Source organism: Macrosteles quadrilineatus, unplaced genomic scaffold (genome assembly GCF_028750875.1).
Source record: "Macrosteles quadrilineatus isolate MER2022 unplaced genomic scaffold, UCM_ALF_1.0 Scaffold_1__1_contigs__length_201487025, whole genome shotgun sequence".
NCBI classification, from domain to species: domain Eukaryota; kingdom Metazoa; phylum Arthropoda; class Insecta; order Hemiptera; family Cicadellidae; genus Macrosteles; species Macrosteles quadrilineatus.
Window position 1 is genome coordinate 120,231,006 of NW_026542594.1, and position 17,018 is coordinate 120,248,023.

At 37.6% G+C, this 17,018-nt stretch overlaps 1 protein-coding gene across 1 annotated transcript in view; it reads left to right on the forward strand.

Moving 5' to 3' along the window:
* LOC128983954 (diphthine methyl ester synthase) overlaps positions 1-17,018 on the forward strand; it is a 46,979-nt gene that overhangs the window by 11,284 nt on the left and 18,677 nt on the right. Inside the window, exons 3-4 of the mRNA XM_054403234.1 lie at positions 1,615-1,735; positions 5,625-5,768. Coding sequence (XP_054259209.1) covers positions 1,615-1,735; positions 5,625-5,768 — 265 coding nt within the window. The remainder of the gene's footprint in view (positions 1-1,614; positions 1,736-5,624; positions 5,769-17,018) is intronic.

Here is a 17,018-nt window from a genome sequence, read left to right on the forward strand (position 1 = left end):
GAAAACCGTCTATGGCAGTTAGATTGATGTATCTTTAATCCAAAAAGGCTATGAGAAGGGAAGGAAACAAGTCTATGATGTAGGAAAGGGTGAAGGAAGTAGTAAGGCTTGCAGTGCAGAGTGTGTGAACCGTCTTTGGCAATTACATTAATGCATCCTGCAATCCTAAAATGTTATGGGGAGAGAGGAAAATAGGTCCACGACGTAGGGGGTGGTGAAGGAAGTAGTAAAGGTGAGCGTGTTGAGTGTGGGAATGGAATAATGTATCTGCAATGCTTAAACACTATGGGAAGAGACTGTAGACTGTAGGTTAAAATAATTACGAAGCACGAATCGATACATATTTCGATACATGCAATAGTTTATAATAGTAATTTACAACTGAGTTGACAAAAGCTGATTTTTACTCCATAGAGGATAAAAACTATTTTTACTTCCTAAAGAGTAAAAATGCTACTTTAGACCAGCAACGCATGCATTAAAAACGACTGGTATTACTGCAGTATGACCAAAACAATATAATATAAACCCTTGATGACTCCGCTCAATTTTGTGGATGCCTCAGCGAACGCCACCTAGTAATATATCAATTTATCCAGGCTCTCGCTTTTTTCAATTGTAATATTTACGCCAACCCTAATTCAAATAGTATATATTTCATTTCAACCAAGTCAGTAAATGTTTGTAGAAAACTGTTAAATTAGCAAACTTATTGACTGTTTACAATTAACATATGTTCTTCTTCTCACTTTTAATTTCTGAAAACAGCTGGAATTTCATAACAATTTTTGTTTCCCATGTTAATCTTATGGAGAAATACGAAACTTTAAAAGGCTAAATTAACACCGACGAAAATTAGGCCTCACTCTCTAATTATTTCCCTAAAAAGAAAGTTTCTTGCACAACTTCACGTTAGGCCTACACTCTTTCCAATGACACCAAAAACAAGTCAATCGGTTCAGTAGTTTTGGAGGAGTAATCGTCACAAAAAACCTGCTTGGGTATTAAATAAGTATATAGATATAGATGACTGTTCTCTAGGGAAATGCCTTTTAATTTTTTTTTGAAAACAAACATAAATTCTCTGCACAAAAATTATAAACTTAGCAAAGTGTGTTGTTTATCATTTGTGTACAGAAAATTAGAGTAAAAAAAAATAAATAAAAAGGCATTTCCCTAACAAAATTATATCGCGGCACTACTGAAGACTCTTTCTTAAATAATCGTTGTGGCCGAATATTCTGCAGCTATGCTACATAAAAAAATCTAAGAGATATTAAAAAAACTTGCTTAAACATAAATCTTAACATTTCAAATTATTATGAGATATTTGTAAAAAAACGTGCTAAAACACGCAAAACTTACAATTTGGCACCTAAAATTGCAAAAAACCAAGACCCCTCTTTGGATGAGGGGTTGACCCCCCAGACCCTCCTTGGTCCAGTACTATTTGCCAAGGGCGCAATTTACTCTAGCTACGTCCCTGTCCCTTGCCAATGTTGAATTTGTGGTCTAGAATAATAAACCTACACTCATACTTCATCCATCTTTACCTTAACTACGCACCATGGTGTGTGACTATTGCAGGATATTAATTCAATGTTTTGTTTGCAGTTGTACAATTTTGGGGAAACCGTCTCAATACCTTACTGGACTGATTCTTGGCAGCCCGACAGCTTCTACAGTAAAATCTGTAGCAACAAAAGTCGCGGTTTGCACACTCTCTGTTTGCTAGGCAAGTCTTTGTTTGACATGCTATGCATTTTTTTTCTACTAGGGATGGACAGGATTCTAGTTGTGCTTTGGAATAGGAATTTTACTTTCTACCTAATTTTCTGGAAGAGATTTTTACCTTAAAAACTTTAAGGCATGTGTGATTTGGTTATCCTACTTGTTGATAAGTAGTATTAGCTTTAGGTACATACATTTTGTAATTTGTATTCATCACATCCAATTTTCGTGATCGCAGCATTTTTTAGCGAATTTCCCATATAGGAAATAAGCTATTACCGTAGTACTCATGTTAAGACCTGGACCCGGGACCGATTTACTTTTTTGTTTTGAGGTCCCTAGAGGCCAAAAACACCATCCGTTCAATATTCATATATATATATTTACTAGCAGAGTACCCGTCCTTCGTACGGGATTGGCATCTATATACATAATACGCTAATACGCTTTGTAAACAGAACTCCTCCCACATTTTTGGACCGATTTTGATGATTAAAGTGTCAAAAGAATGGCCCTGATCTGTAGTTTTGCAAAGTGTTTTTAGTTTTTTGAAATCTTTATTAGTTTGGGCAGGATATTCCATCAAAGTTAGGTTTTTTCCCATAAGATTAACATGGGAGAATCTAAATATTTATTTGGAAACTTTGTCTCCACTAATTTGAGAGAACGGCTGGACGTAGAAACTTGGTAGAGGTCTCCAAAGAAAGGCCTTGGTCTGTAGATGAGTTATCAAAAGAAACACGAAGTAAAGTCCCTTAGGGCTCTGCCCCAGAAGCCTTTAAAGATCCCTCGACACATTTGTTTACATTTTGGCCATGTGGATAATACTTTTTAATGAAACAGCTGTTAATTTTTAAATTGTACTTTAAGCAACACACATTTATTGGGAGTTTCTGAGTTCTCCAAATGATGTATTTGCAATGTTATTTTCTGATTTTAAAACTGCTATAACATATAACGTTCTATTACGAAATCAGTGGAAATTCCTTTTATCACAGAACTCTTACAACAATTTCTTATTGAACTATCTAATATCTGTTGTACGGGTTGTTGTCTGCCTTTTTCACCACTTTTGCCTATATTTTATCATATTAATCTACAGATCATCATTATTACATACAGTTCATGAGATTATTGTCATACATGTTTTCAATCATTGGAAAAATCTTCGACTGTGTAATACAATACAAAATAATACAAGTGCAGAAGAGCACGTTGCCCATTTGAGCCGTGTCCATATTTTGTTAAATTAATAGTAGTTTACAGCAACTGGATAAAACATTTTACAATATTTATGCAGAAATATGTGCATGATTTAGAAAGTCATTTAGCTGTATAACTGCAATTTACTATAGACTTTTCAGAGAGGTTACTTCGATATATTCATTCAGCATAGTGAACACATAATATAGATAGCCTATGTATCTCACTTTCGGTATGTAATTATTAATCTAGAAGTTCCTGTTAAAAACAGACACGATTTCGATCAAGGAAAAGTGTATTTGTTAACTTATTATACCAAAATGTGTTATTTAAACAATATTTTGTAGCCTATGTTTTGGTGTAAATTTTTTATTTTCGTATACTGTATTAGTTTTCCTGCGAACTGATTTGAAGGAAAGTGCTAATTGATTTTAGGTTTGAGTATGGAACATGAAATAATACCCAAAGTAGGGGACGAAAACTGTTTATTCCGATCAATATAATTTATTCCCTACGGCCACCAGAACAATCATAGTGAAATCCGCTTGCAGGTTGTGTAGAAAATTGCTAATGTGTGGGAAACATTCAAACATTTTATCATAGGTGATCAATATTACTCAAGGTAAGTGTTTGGCGTTAAGCAGTACCAAACTTTACCTTCTGGAGATGGCGATTACGAATACGTGTAACTACAATATAAATTTGTATTTTCGAAATATGTGTTATTTTTCATGCAAAATGATCCAAAGGAAAAAGGTAATTGAGTTTGAGTTAGGGTATGGATGGAACGTGAAATAATACCGAAAGTAGGGGACGGAAACTGTTTGTTCCGATCAAAATAATTTATCCCACCAGAACAATCATAGGGAAATCCACTTGCAAGTTGTGCAGATAATTGCTAATGAGTGGGAAACATACAAACATTTTATCGTAGGTGATGATGAATCTTAATTGAGATCAGTGTTTGACGTTCAGTAGTACCAAACTTTACCTTCTCGAGATGGCGAGTATCTGGATATGTGAATTTGTATTGCTATGTGCGACTGGAAGGTCAATTCTGACTTTGTCTGTTGTTTTTTTTAGGTTACTATCTGAATGTTTACAAACAGATGTTTGGTTAAAATTCATTTTCATAGCCCCAGGATTGCGTTAATATGACAAGTAATGGCTAAACATACCTCGTCAGACAATCTTAACATGTAGTGTCGAGATGTTTGGTATTGCATTTTGATATTGATTATTATATTTTAAATAAGACTAGTACAAACTGAAGTTTTCCTTAATTTTTAGCAATATTTGCAGCCGATGCGCGACCAGAAGACATTAACATACAACTAGTTAGCCGCCCGTGCTCCGCCACGGGAATATTTTTAAATCACATAAAATCAAATCAAAATCATGTTTATTTCAGTAAGTAAATACATTGTTACAATACTTTGCCAGTAAAAATTTCATAGTTATGCAATGATATAAATAAATAAAATAATATACTAACATAGTGATTAAACTAGCTGTGTGCCCGTTCTACGCACGGGGATCTTATAGTGGTCAGTTGAAACTTTATTATATAAAGAACAGCAGTTGGTTTGCATATTTTCAGATGTGCTGGCAAAACTATTATACAGGGTGATCAACTCAAGGAGGCCTGTTCAATTTCAGAATCTTTAACTTCGGAATCAAATGGCGTCGCCCGGGTCACTGACCCAAAAGTGCCGCGCTAAAGTGAATTTGTATTGCTATGCGCGACCGGAAGATCAGTTCTGACATTGTCTGTAGTTTTTGTTAAGTTACTATCTGGATGTGTACAAACAGATTTTTGGTATTACATTTTGATATTGATTATTATATTTTAAATAAGACTAGTACAAACTGAAGTTTTTCTTGATTTTTGGCAATATTTGCAGCCGATGTGCGACCGTAAGATATTAACATACAATACTATTATTTAAATATAAATTTCTTAGTCTTGTTGATGAAATTTTCAACTATTACATATTAAAAATAAAAATTACTTCTTTTTATAAAATATAATATACAGGGTGCTCAGTTGTACTTATTTACTTAAATATTTAATATATCAGCAGCCCTTACGTGAACACCTAAATTAATATAAAAATAAAAAATTTAAAAATTGTAAACATTTCTGATAAAATATGAGTTATTCATTTTTTGTTCAAACTTTAGAGCACATGCGCGACCGGAAGATAACAACCAATATTTTTTATATTTTTACCCTGTTTTGGTCTTACAATTTAACAACTTTTCCAAGGTATTACAACTCGGGAAAAAAATAGTGAATTTTTTGACCCACCCTAATGAAGATGTCTGACGATAATTTTGGAACTGTTACTACGATTCTGAGCATTGGCCTTTTGTTTAGTCTTAAGTCTTAGCAAAAGGTGTGATAATTATGCCAATTACAACCACATTTAATGGATGATTATCAAAGGATATAACTATTGGACATAGGAGCTGTCTCGTGGTTGAAAAATCGTTCCTTAAAAATCTCTAATCTTTCTCCCTATCTCTCTCTCTCTTTCTTAGAACCCAGATTGGTGTCTGCTCGATTTAAATCCACGTTGCAAACTTATGACCTTGAAAGCAGGTGTCTAGTCTATCCTTTTATGAAGGTACCTACTACATAAGTGTAAGTACAAAAGTTACTAATAATAAAGAAAATTATTTTCTAGATATCCGAGTTAAAGAACCGACTGTTGAAAGTTTAATGAAAAAAAAGCGTGAGTATGAACCACCAAGATTCATGTCAGTCAGTGAGGCAGCAATTCAACTCCTGCAAATCATCTCAAGTCGAGGCTCTGGTGATGATATCTCAGGTTGGTACCAATTCCAGTACAGTAGTTCAAATTTATTATAGTGACTAGCTGCTATACCCGTGCCTTGCGACGGGATCAGGATGCAGAAGAGACAATTATGGTTCCTTGAAAATGCTGTCAAAATGTTTTTTTTATCCTCCATTTAATTTAGAAACAAAATATAAGTGTACCACTTAAATTGACAAGAGTTCGTTTTTGTTTACTCTGGCTTTAGTTTATAAAACATATTCTAGCTATTAATAAATTACTATACAAATGTCATTAATTTAAATATTTTATCGACAAATAACTTACAAAAAGCTGGTTAAATTTGGCAAATCTATAGCAGCATGTAAGAGTAACTTTACCCGTTCCAAAATTCAAGACCCTTAAATTAACACTTTTGCCATTGATTATAGAAAAATAACATTAATACTCTTTCCAATTATCTTAGGAAGGGTGGCTTCTCAGAAATGTTTGCCCGTTCAACGAGACTGGATTCGATTTGAAATGGAATTTTCTCTGGACATGATTTGTTGCGATCGTTGGAAATTTAGCCGTGGGAGATTTTGATCGATTGAGGGGTTGGGAAAAACACAACTCTTCTCCCTAATGTTGAGTCAGTAGCTTTTTTACAGCCCTATTGTCTATTATAGAATCCACATTTTCACATAACTGTTGCTGTGATGGCACTCAGCTCAAAACATTTGATGTTTAATTCCTCGTCTATTTCGTTTAAAAGTGTAGAAAAAGCAATATGTATATCTGAACTTGACAGTGTTTAGTGATATGTTGTTGATTTTGGATTCTTCTGTAATACTGTAACGTGCCTATTTTGAGGGGGGGTCAAACTAGCCTATTCCTATGTCTAGCCTATCCCTGGGCATAGCCTACCAGCCCCTAACTAAGGTTATAGGTTAGAAGGCTAACCTTAGTTATAACATCACTAGTAACTATAGGCATGATACACTGTTGTGTTTGGTAACAAATAAGTGTAGAACGAGAGTTATTAAAACTTCATGAGCGTGACATAAACCGTATACAGTGTTTTATAGCTTATTGACTCACCAGCGATGTGTTTCGCAAGCTAGGGCTCAACCCGGCTTGGTACTTTAAAGAAACTTTCTACACTTAGTAAACCCGCAGATCATGGCCTTAGGCCAATAATCCGTTTCAAAGACGTGAGGAAATGCGGAGTGAGTAATATAAACCGACATCTTGAAGTTAAAACTCATTTTCGTGTGAAACAAACACAACATAACCTACAGTCAACATCAACAAAAAGCTCGAGCGACTGACGATTTAGCGGCTGCAGACGACGGCGGCCGGCTAGCTTTTTTTCGGGTTAAGAAACAGCAGACGTTCCTGATCAGCTGAGCCTCCTACTTTGCTAGAGAGGGGAGCGAGAGGGATGAACCGAGGAACCCTCAGACGGCAAGCAAGAAAGTTAGTTCCTCACCAGCCACGACAACGAACACTCGAGAGCTCTTACGTACTAAAGTAGAGTACCGAGATCGTCATAATAGTTTATTGGTGAAGCATAGTTAACTCGTGTGACACTTCAATACAAATTGTAAGTCTTATATTTCATTAGATATAAGGTAAACCGAGTTAATTATTGCCAGGGTGTAAAATACTAGTTTTTAAAATCAGTTTTACTAGATTTTATATTTTCACTCGTTGTTAAATAAATAAATAAATCTTTATTGTCACATAATGTTTACAAAATATAGCAATGCTATAAAACAGGTGACATTGTCAACACAGTATACAAATACCTTAAAACTAAGGAGTTATAAAAGAATAAAATAAACTAACACTATGAAAATAGAAATAATTGTTGTAGACAAAATAGATAAACTTAAACATTGCATTTAAAATACCAAATAATTACACATCTTGATCACATAAAAACTCATCTATACTATAATATGTTTTCCTTAAAAGAAAATTAGTAAGGCTGCTCTTGAAATGCTTAGACTGTATTCTGTTTTTGAGCTCTTGAGACAATTTATTAAACAATTTTTTGCCCATGTATGTCGGAGTTTTTTCTACTAATGAAAGACGGTGCCGCGGATATTGAAAATTATATTTAAACCTAGTATCGTACTTATGCTTGACATTCTCACTACATAATTTTTCAAAATTTCCCTCCACCATCAAAAGTGTTTTAAAAGTTGTTAAACTCGGAACAGTCATTATCCCTAATTCTTTAAAAATAGGTTTACATGATGTTCTCCAAGGTGCAAATATCATTATTCTTAAAAACCTTTTCTGTATCTTAAAAATTAAATCAATGTTTGATGCAAAGCCTCAGAATTCAATTCCATACTGAAGAATTGAATAAAAGTATGCATAATATAACATCAAACGAGTTTTTAAGTCAATTGTGTTTCTTAAACATATCATTTGATAACATGCCGAATTCAGTCTACTAATCAAATTTTCAATGCTTTTGTTCCAATTTAAATTTGAGTCTACGTACAATCCGAGAAATTTTGCATCATCTTGAACACATAAATTTTGGTCACTAAACTCTCTTGCCTGAGCAGTACAAAACTTTACCGATTGGGTTTTATCTTGATTCATTTTTAAACCGTTAATATTGAACCACCGTTCCAATTCCGATAGGGCTTGTTTAACTTTGAGAGATAGTTCTGAATCATTTTTAGATTTGACAACTGCAGTTGTATCGTCGGCATATAAAACAAGGTTGTTGGAAACATTTTTAGGCAAGTCATTTATATATAAAATAAAGAGTAAAGGTCCGAGAATTGACCCTTGGGGAACACCAACTGTAATTTTTTCCCATTCTGATATTGATTTTTCATTATATTTACAAATTACTGTTCTTTGAAATCGATTTGTCAAGAATGAAGCCAACCATAAAACAGATTCTTTTGAAAAGTTATAAATTTTTAGCTTTTTTAAAAGTATATCATGGTTGACACAGTCAAATGCCTTGGATAGGTCACAAAACACTCCCATTGTGCTCTGTGACCCATCCAAAGCCCATGAAACCTCACTAATGGGCGAAATGGTCTGGTTGGATTAGGTCTCTTACGCAACCCATCGGTGAACACACAAGAGTCTTAAGTCCACTTGATTTGAATTGTTCCGTCAGCTGTTTAAATGCATTGTCATACTCCAGCCTCGATGGTTTTCCCCCAGTATACTTCCTTTGTCACCAGACTGAAGATTGTTGCTCCATTATCACATTGTTTAGTCAATCTGTCAGAAATGTAGTCATTTGACTGAGGTCTTCCAAATTTATTTCTGAAGATAACAGCAACTCCAGCAGACATATGTTTGGGATCTGCAAAATCCCTAGAAATGGTGTGGGCAAAACCCACTGACCGGTCATCTCTCATTTTGTCTATCATGATTCTCATGTTTGTTTCAACAATATTAATTTTCTTGTTGTCAAAATTCAGAGTAGACTTCTCTTCTGCTGCTTCGTTGGCTCTAACTATTTTTTTAAACTTTTCAGCCAGCTTGATTTTACCCCTGTTGCTGAAGTGCAGTCCATGAGATGCAAATAGGTGTCGGGGTAAAAGATGAAGGGGCAGTAGGGAAACATTTGAGTGCAAAGCCACAATGTCCTCCAAATCTTTATTAATTTTTCCAATTTTAACATCCAGTTCTGGTTTGTCATGTCTCCATGGCAGGGAAGCAATCATTAAATTTGTATGATTAGATATCTCAATGACATTTTTCACTTTATTTAGAAGCTCAGGGTTATGGAATTCCACGTCATTAGTGCCTCCAATGACCAAAAGATAATCCTCCTTTCCAAAGCCACTGATCCTCTCTCTAGCACATTCAACCACATTACTGAACGTAGCGTTTGGTTTCACAAAAGAGCAAACATTGAAATTAGTTCTTTGTTCAATGAGGTGGCCTAAGTTTCTTCCGTGGCTGTCTGCCAAAATGATGAGTTTTGACTTATTCGTTCGTGCTTTATTTTCACTGCTTTTTTGTTGTTGACAATTTGTTTTATCTTTTGGCCTACAAAAATTGCTTGATTGATTAGTGTCAGTATTTTCTTCATTACTGTTTTGTAGGACAGCAAAAGGGTTTTTACTTTCAAAACTAATCTCTTGATTATTGTTTTGAGCCACAACATGTTCACCAACCGTTTTCCACTGACTCGCTGCACCATTTTGTAGAGAAGGAAAACAATGAATACAATCAAATTTTGTATTCTTTAACTGTTGATATTCATTTTCCAGCGTTTTATAATCCAATGGACAAACCAATGGACTTAGGCAAAGTCGACTTGATTATGATGGTGTGTTAAACCCATAACGTAACGAATAAATATTACGAGGCCAGTGTATTTTTAATCCATTTTAGTAAGCCCAAAACAATTTAATCTCATCATACGAATTTATTAGTAGTAGTCAGTGGCTACTATGATTAGTTGTGCTAGTTTAGCACGTCCCGATCGGCACGCATGGCGTGTTGGTAGTATTGGCCTTAGGCCTGTGTGTTACGATGTTTTATGGTTTTAACAACGGGTTTGCCATAAAGCCTTTGAGATTGATGTAAACCAGAAGTGGATAACTTGTTTCGGCCTTAGTTGCTTTACTAAAAGTGGAGTTTGTTTGCTTCGTTGGAATGGCCTCCAACTTTAGCTATTTTCGTGTGAAGTAACTAAGCATTTTATTCATTCTGTCTGGTAATTTAATCTCTGTTTAACGATGTTTGGTTAGTGTCATGTGAGATAATCCGTAACTAACCCTTTGAGTAATATTTCCTGTTTAATGATTTTTATGTGTTTTAATATTTTGTGTTATGAGCTTACGACAGGTGATGAGATTGTTTTGGTGCGAATTGGATATTGTTGTCCTATGGTCTGGGACTGGCGAGTCGGCGTGGACTCAGCGTGTCTTCGGCAGCTGTGGTAGCGTGTTGAACCTACCTTTGGTGACGACCATGGAGTTCATCGACGCTTCAGCAGCTGTGGTAGCGTGTTAAACCTACCTAGATTGACAAGCAACTCACGACACTGGAATCAGCGACTTGTTAGCGGACGGAAGATTGACGTAGAGCAGTCAGCTAGCCTACTACGATTCTTGAACGACTGGGGTTGTGTGATAAACCAACCAGAGGAACTCACATCACGCTGTTGGCCAGCTTCGGTGTTCTTCGATTGATTATCCAGCGGCAGTGTTTGCGTGATAAACCAACCATTGCAACGGAGAACAACGGCCAGCGAGACAACCGGGACTTGGCCAACGTGTACCCAACAAGTGTTGAACCGTTGTGGTGGATCTTGGCGTGTTGTAAACCCAAGGACTAGCTCGCATCGGGGGTGGCACTCAACAACGACGAACGGACGGCCACCACGGGACTCACTGCGGTGGACGGGGCAGTGACACGGGACCGTGTGATAAACCGGATCCCCAAGGCCGAGGACTACCGGCTGTAGTCTCGATTGGGGCCACGATGGACGCCCAGCCTGCAGTGAAGGCGTAGTAGCTGCGACGTTAGGTGGGTGATCCGAACCACGACTACAGCGGCAGGCGGAGCTCCCCAGGTACCACCACGACGCTGGGATCTGTGTGTTGAACCAGATTCTCCTGGGGCTACATGTGGACATGTAGACATTTCGGGGATGACGACTAATGACAATGGAAGGTAATCACGTCTCACTGCGGTGGAAGGGGCAGTGACAGGGGTCCGTGCGGTGAGCCGGATTCCCATACGATAACGACAATGACAGGGGTCCGTGCGGTGAGCCGGATTCCCATACGACGACGACAACGACAGGGGTCTGTGCGATGAGCCGGATCCGCATACGACGACGAGAACGACAGGGGTCCGTGCGATGAGCCGGATTCCCACGATACGACACCAGCGACTAGTGTTCCTGCAACGAGGAGGACACACCTACGACTGAGACGACAGGTATCCCTGCAACGTGCAGGATTCCTAAACGACGGCAGAGACAGGGGTCCGTGCGATGAGCCGGATTCCCATACGATAGTCTCAAGCCCCCACGTAGTACGTCACATTTATGGCGCCCGAACAAACGACGGCAACGACGGTATTCCTGCAACGAGCAGGACACCTATACGACGGCAGACACAGTGGTCCGTGCGATGAGCCGGATTCCCAGACGACAGCACCGACAGGGATCTGTGTGAGAAACCAGATGCCCAGACGACAGCGGCGACGGATGGGAAGTATGACTAGAGTCTGCGGTAGCACCAACGGTGGTCACAACAGATCCAGCCTGCAACGACGGCCAGGTGAGGCCGGATGAGCCCCAGCCTACTACGACGAGTGGGGGGGCGGAATGAGCCTCAGCCTGTGGCTGTGACGACAGGAGGGCGACAGTGGACCCCAGACTACAACGGCAGACGGAGTCAACCCATACTTGGTGTGCAGAACCCAAGTGCCTGGCTGGATGTCGTGTGCTGAACACGAAAACGATTTCGGGGGTGGCGACTAGCTTCCATGGAGGGCCACCACGTCTCACTGCGGTGGAAGGGGCAGTGACCGGTCCGTGAGGATTATTCCGGACCACGGACGTCTGTGTGATGAACCAGATGCTCGAGATCTCCGACGCGGTAAACCTCGGCCAAGGCGACGGCACGGCTGAGCGTGAAAGTAACATCTTGTCGCGAACCCTGGAAGGCCAACCCAAATCTCCGTACTGAGGCCTATCCGGAAACTAAATGTGCTGTATAGCACGTGGTACTTGAACCTGGCATGTAAACTAGTGTTATATGTTTCAGTGTGGAAAAGTACGTCACAATACCTTGCTCGGGTATTTGAGTTGTATTTTCCTGCTTAAAATATGATAGTAAGCAAAGTTTATGATATAATATGTCTGCTGTAAAAATATCCTTTACCTCAGAAAAAGTACTTAGCCTAATACAGACTTGATCTTGCCTTTTGCGGCAGAGTTTTAAGAGTTTAGACGTACACTCTACCTCACTTACTCTATAAGTTGTCTTAACCTTCTTTTTTGCTTCTTTTTAACAAATAACACATCTTTTATAGTCACACTTGGGAACAACACTTGGTGACGATATCGAGGATGATGAAAAAATACTCGTATGTAAGTCATTTTCAGATTCACAAAAACCATCTACTTCTGCAGCAGTTTGCTGTTTGATTTTTCGAGTAATTATATTATAGTCATCAATTCAGCTCAGGGGCTAAATCATGTCTTTTGAATGTTATTGTCACTAACATATGACGCATAACAATGTCGGTGCCATTTTAATTTTATTCCATTGTAAGAATAGCTATATTATCTTTTCTTAATATACTACTCTCTCTAATTCTCTCTATACTAATCTCTGTAGGTTTAAAAACAAAAACTAGGTCCCTTTTATCTTGACATACGAGAGCTATCCAGAAAGTAGATTATGTTTTTGTCTGTATCGGCTAGGGGCAGGGCTAGCGAGACCATCTTTGATGACTGGGACGGGTGGCGTCGTCCTGTAATCCAGCTACTAGGAGGTCACGAATTGTGGATATTTATAGGCATGCACTGTAGATGCGATACTCCCTGGTGTGGATTAACGTCCGCACGAGTGAGTACTAGGACTATCCGCAGTACTATCCTGATAATTAGACCAATTCGTATATACCAAGGAAAAATGTGGTTCGGATTCCACTATAAACTGTAGGTCCCTTAGTTGCTATTAGCTGTATGGGCTATTAATTAACAGCTGTGTCTAAGGAATGTCGGCCTTAGTCACTAACAAGACTACAAGATCGCGCCACTCATCCTACACTCACCTCCATTCATACTTGGCTTAAAATACCTACTATGTATGGTCGCCATTTCATTGAACAGTATTAACAGAACAGTATTAACAGTATTTGTGTTAGTTCATCATGCAGCTCAGTCAGCATCTAGCCGTGCTAGTAAGTTTCTGCTGTACTCCGTTTGGTTACTGTGACAGTTTAAAATGTCTGTGTTAATTGAAAATGTCGTGAGCTATGAATTGCGTGCAGTTATAAGGTTTTTGACTGCAAAAAACTGTACACCGATAGAAATGGGTCATCAAATTTTAAAATGGTCAGTTCGGCTAAAAATCTTCACGACGAAGAACGAAGTGGAAGACCCAGCATTGTGACTGCCGAACTTGTTGAAAAAGTCGGTGCCGATGTCCGTAAAACTCAAAAGTTCACAATAACAGAGCTCTCTATGGGTTTTTCACAAATTTTGCGAAGTGTGATGCACGAGATCATAACCGAAAAGCTTTGTTACCAATCTGTAACCAAACAGTCCATTAATTTTTTTTTGCACACACTTCACAGTTTGCGGCATTTTCAATTAACAAAGACATTTTAAACTGTCACAGTAACTAAACGGAGTACAGCAGAAACCTCTTACTAGCACAGCTAGATGCTGACTGAGCTGCATAACGAACTAACACCAAGATGGTCGCGCTAGTCCTGCCCCTAGCGGATACAGACAAAAACGTAATCTTCTTTCTGGATAGCCCTCGTATTAACAGAGATTTTGGTCAAAAATCTTTTTCTTTTTCTCACTATTTACAAGGTAAGCCATTTAAATATTTTCCTAGTTACTACTCATGTTCAATATGACGATAGTAGGAGAACCGTAAAGGCAGAGTAGGCCTACAGTGGAGTTGAACTAACACAAACATAAATAGGATACGCCATTTCACTGTACAAAACTTAACACAGACTTAACACTTATTAACTTGGAATTAACCGCACAAAAAATTGTTTACTTAATTTTTACCACGAAACAACGCACGTCTGACCCTTCATTTGTCAATCAGCTGATATGCATTGTTGCATTATTTCCAACACGGTTTAGTGTTATAGGAAATTTATTTTGAATAATATCATAGACTATCGAACACAAGTAGACTTCTCATCTCATTGTTAATTGTAAAGCTTTGTTCATATCTAGTTCATGTTGGCGACACTGGGCGCTAGTGTCAACAAAATTGTACTTCTATTGTTTTACGGTTGATTTTATGATGTCTGCTTTTCTTTTTGGTTATGTAAAGTAGGTACTCTTTTCCTACAGTCACCCGACAAAGTTGGCTTCCTTGTACTGTTTATAGTACAGAAAGCTGCTAATTGCTGCATATTTATACTTTGTCGTACGGTTTATACTTTGGCGCACATCAGGATTCCAACGAAACAACAAAAGACAGCGTGGTTCTATTATGCATGTAATCCGTGTACGCTTGGAAATAGGTTGGCAACACTTAAAGATAATAATACTATGAGCAGCTGATTGACTATTATAACTACGATTTAACCTGTCATTTCGTGTTTATAGTTTCGGTATTTCTGAACTTTCTGGACTTTTCTTTTAAACGTTTTTAAAACATTCTTACGATCTTAATAAACAAGAAAATACCTTTAAAGCATTTTTTTAGGCGCGGAAACCACTTCAAATTACAAAAACATATGGAACTATATTCTCAAGTCGCGGTGTACATTTCTTGCCGAGGAAAAATAGCGGAGTGATACGGACCGGGTACTACTTTCTCTAGGGCACCTATTTGTGTTGCCAGCTGAACCTAAAAACATGTTGTATAGTGTTTGAAAGACTAATTATTTATATGCTTTATAGTGACTGTAGGAAAAATATAATGTGTAACACGAGTGCAAAAGGCCTTTGCTGCACTCGAGATCATTCCGCACAAGCCGCAGGCGAGTAAAAAGTGCCAATTTGCCCACTAGTTACACAAATAACTATTGAGCTTGTAAAAACGACATTTTGAGTTTTATTCACGATAAAAACCCAAAGACTAAACCTTTATAGTCAATTAATTAATCAACAATGCATATCAGCTGATCGGTAATGAAGTAGAGAAAACAGGGATACCAAATTATGACCTATGTTTGCCTCAACAGTGTCTCTTGGAACTTGTAATTTCGGTTGCTTTAAAAAGAAAAGAAACAGCTTGTAAATTGAAGATATTTAGCTTGAGTATAAAATAACTAAAAAACCCAACAAAGATGCAACAAAGTGATAAGTAATGTAAATAATGTAGAAAACTGTGTAAATAACAATGGTAACTTGTTGAGAAATCATGTCAGTTTTTTAGATCCTCGGGCAAACGGAACGGCAATGTAAAGGGGAGATCAGTAAATACCATGCCAAACATAGCCAATGATCAGGAAAAAATTAAAATAATAAGAATTTTCTATCAAAATATTAATTCACTGCCTTGTAAAATTGAAGCACTAGAAATTACACTTGAAGAGATTCCAGCCGAAGTGGTGGTGATCACTGAACATAAAATGGCTGAACAGTAATTAAAACGGTTAAATATTCTTAATTATCAAGTAGTAATTTTTTTGCAGGAAGAATAAATTTGGTGGTGGGCTTGCTATTCTTACAAAAAATGGATTTAACATAAAAGAATTAAGCTTAATAACTTCTCAGCCAAAGAAGGTTATTTGACCCCGAGAAACAAGACAAAGTATTCACCCAACAAATTCAACTCAGCTTTTTCTTTGCCCACTGAAAATAGATTTGATTTGTTATCTGATAGCTCTGATGATGAAATCGAAATACTGAACCAGAAACATGTTTCTCCTGCTGCTAATTTAAAATCCAAGACAAAGACAAAAACATCAAACAAAGCCAAAAAAAAGTCAATATTGAATATTGTGACAACTCAAAATGAATCAGCAAAAAACAAACCTCAGTTACTTGTGGTATCTGATAGCCATGGGAGAAATATTTCCCACATGATGGAAAATAAACTTGGGAAAGAATACAATGTATCTGTTGTGGCTGCTTCAGGAGGCAACTTCAGTTATGTAGCTAAGAATTTGAGTCAACTTACAAGAAACTTTTCAAAGAAGGACCACGCTGTATTTATTGCAGGCTGTAATGATTCTGAACAGCAAGCTCATCCAGTGAACATAGTAAACAGTTTTAGTCTTTAAAATCTTATCAATGTTTCCTCAAGGACAAACCTGCATGTTGTCAGTATCCCACATAGGTTTGATTGCAACAGATTGAATACAAAAATTGACATCATGAACAAAAACATAAAAAAATTGCTTGGAAATACAGATCTCTCCTACATTGACATAACTCAATTGCATAGAAGTTGCTTCACAAGTCATGGACTTCATCTCAACTATGGAGGTAAAAAAAAACTTGTTGAATCAATTGTAAACAGCGTTCAGGCTAACATCAAGATGCAAAGTACAGCTGTTGCTGTTGAGGAGAGTGTGTCAGCGAGACCTGCGAGGTCAACACCTGCTGCAATGTCGCTGAAGGAATTCCCACCACTTCCC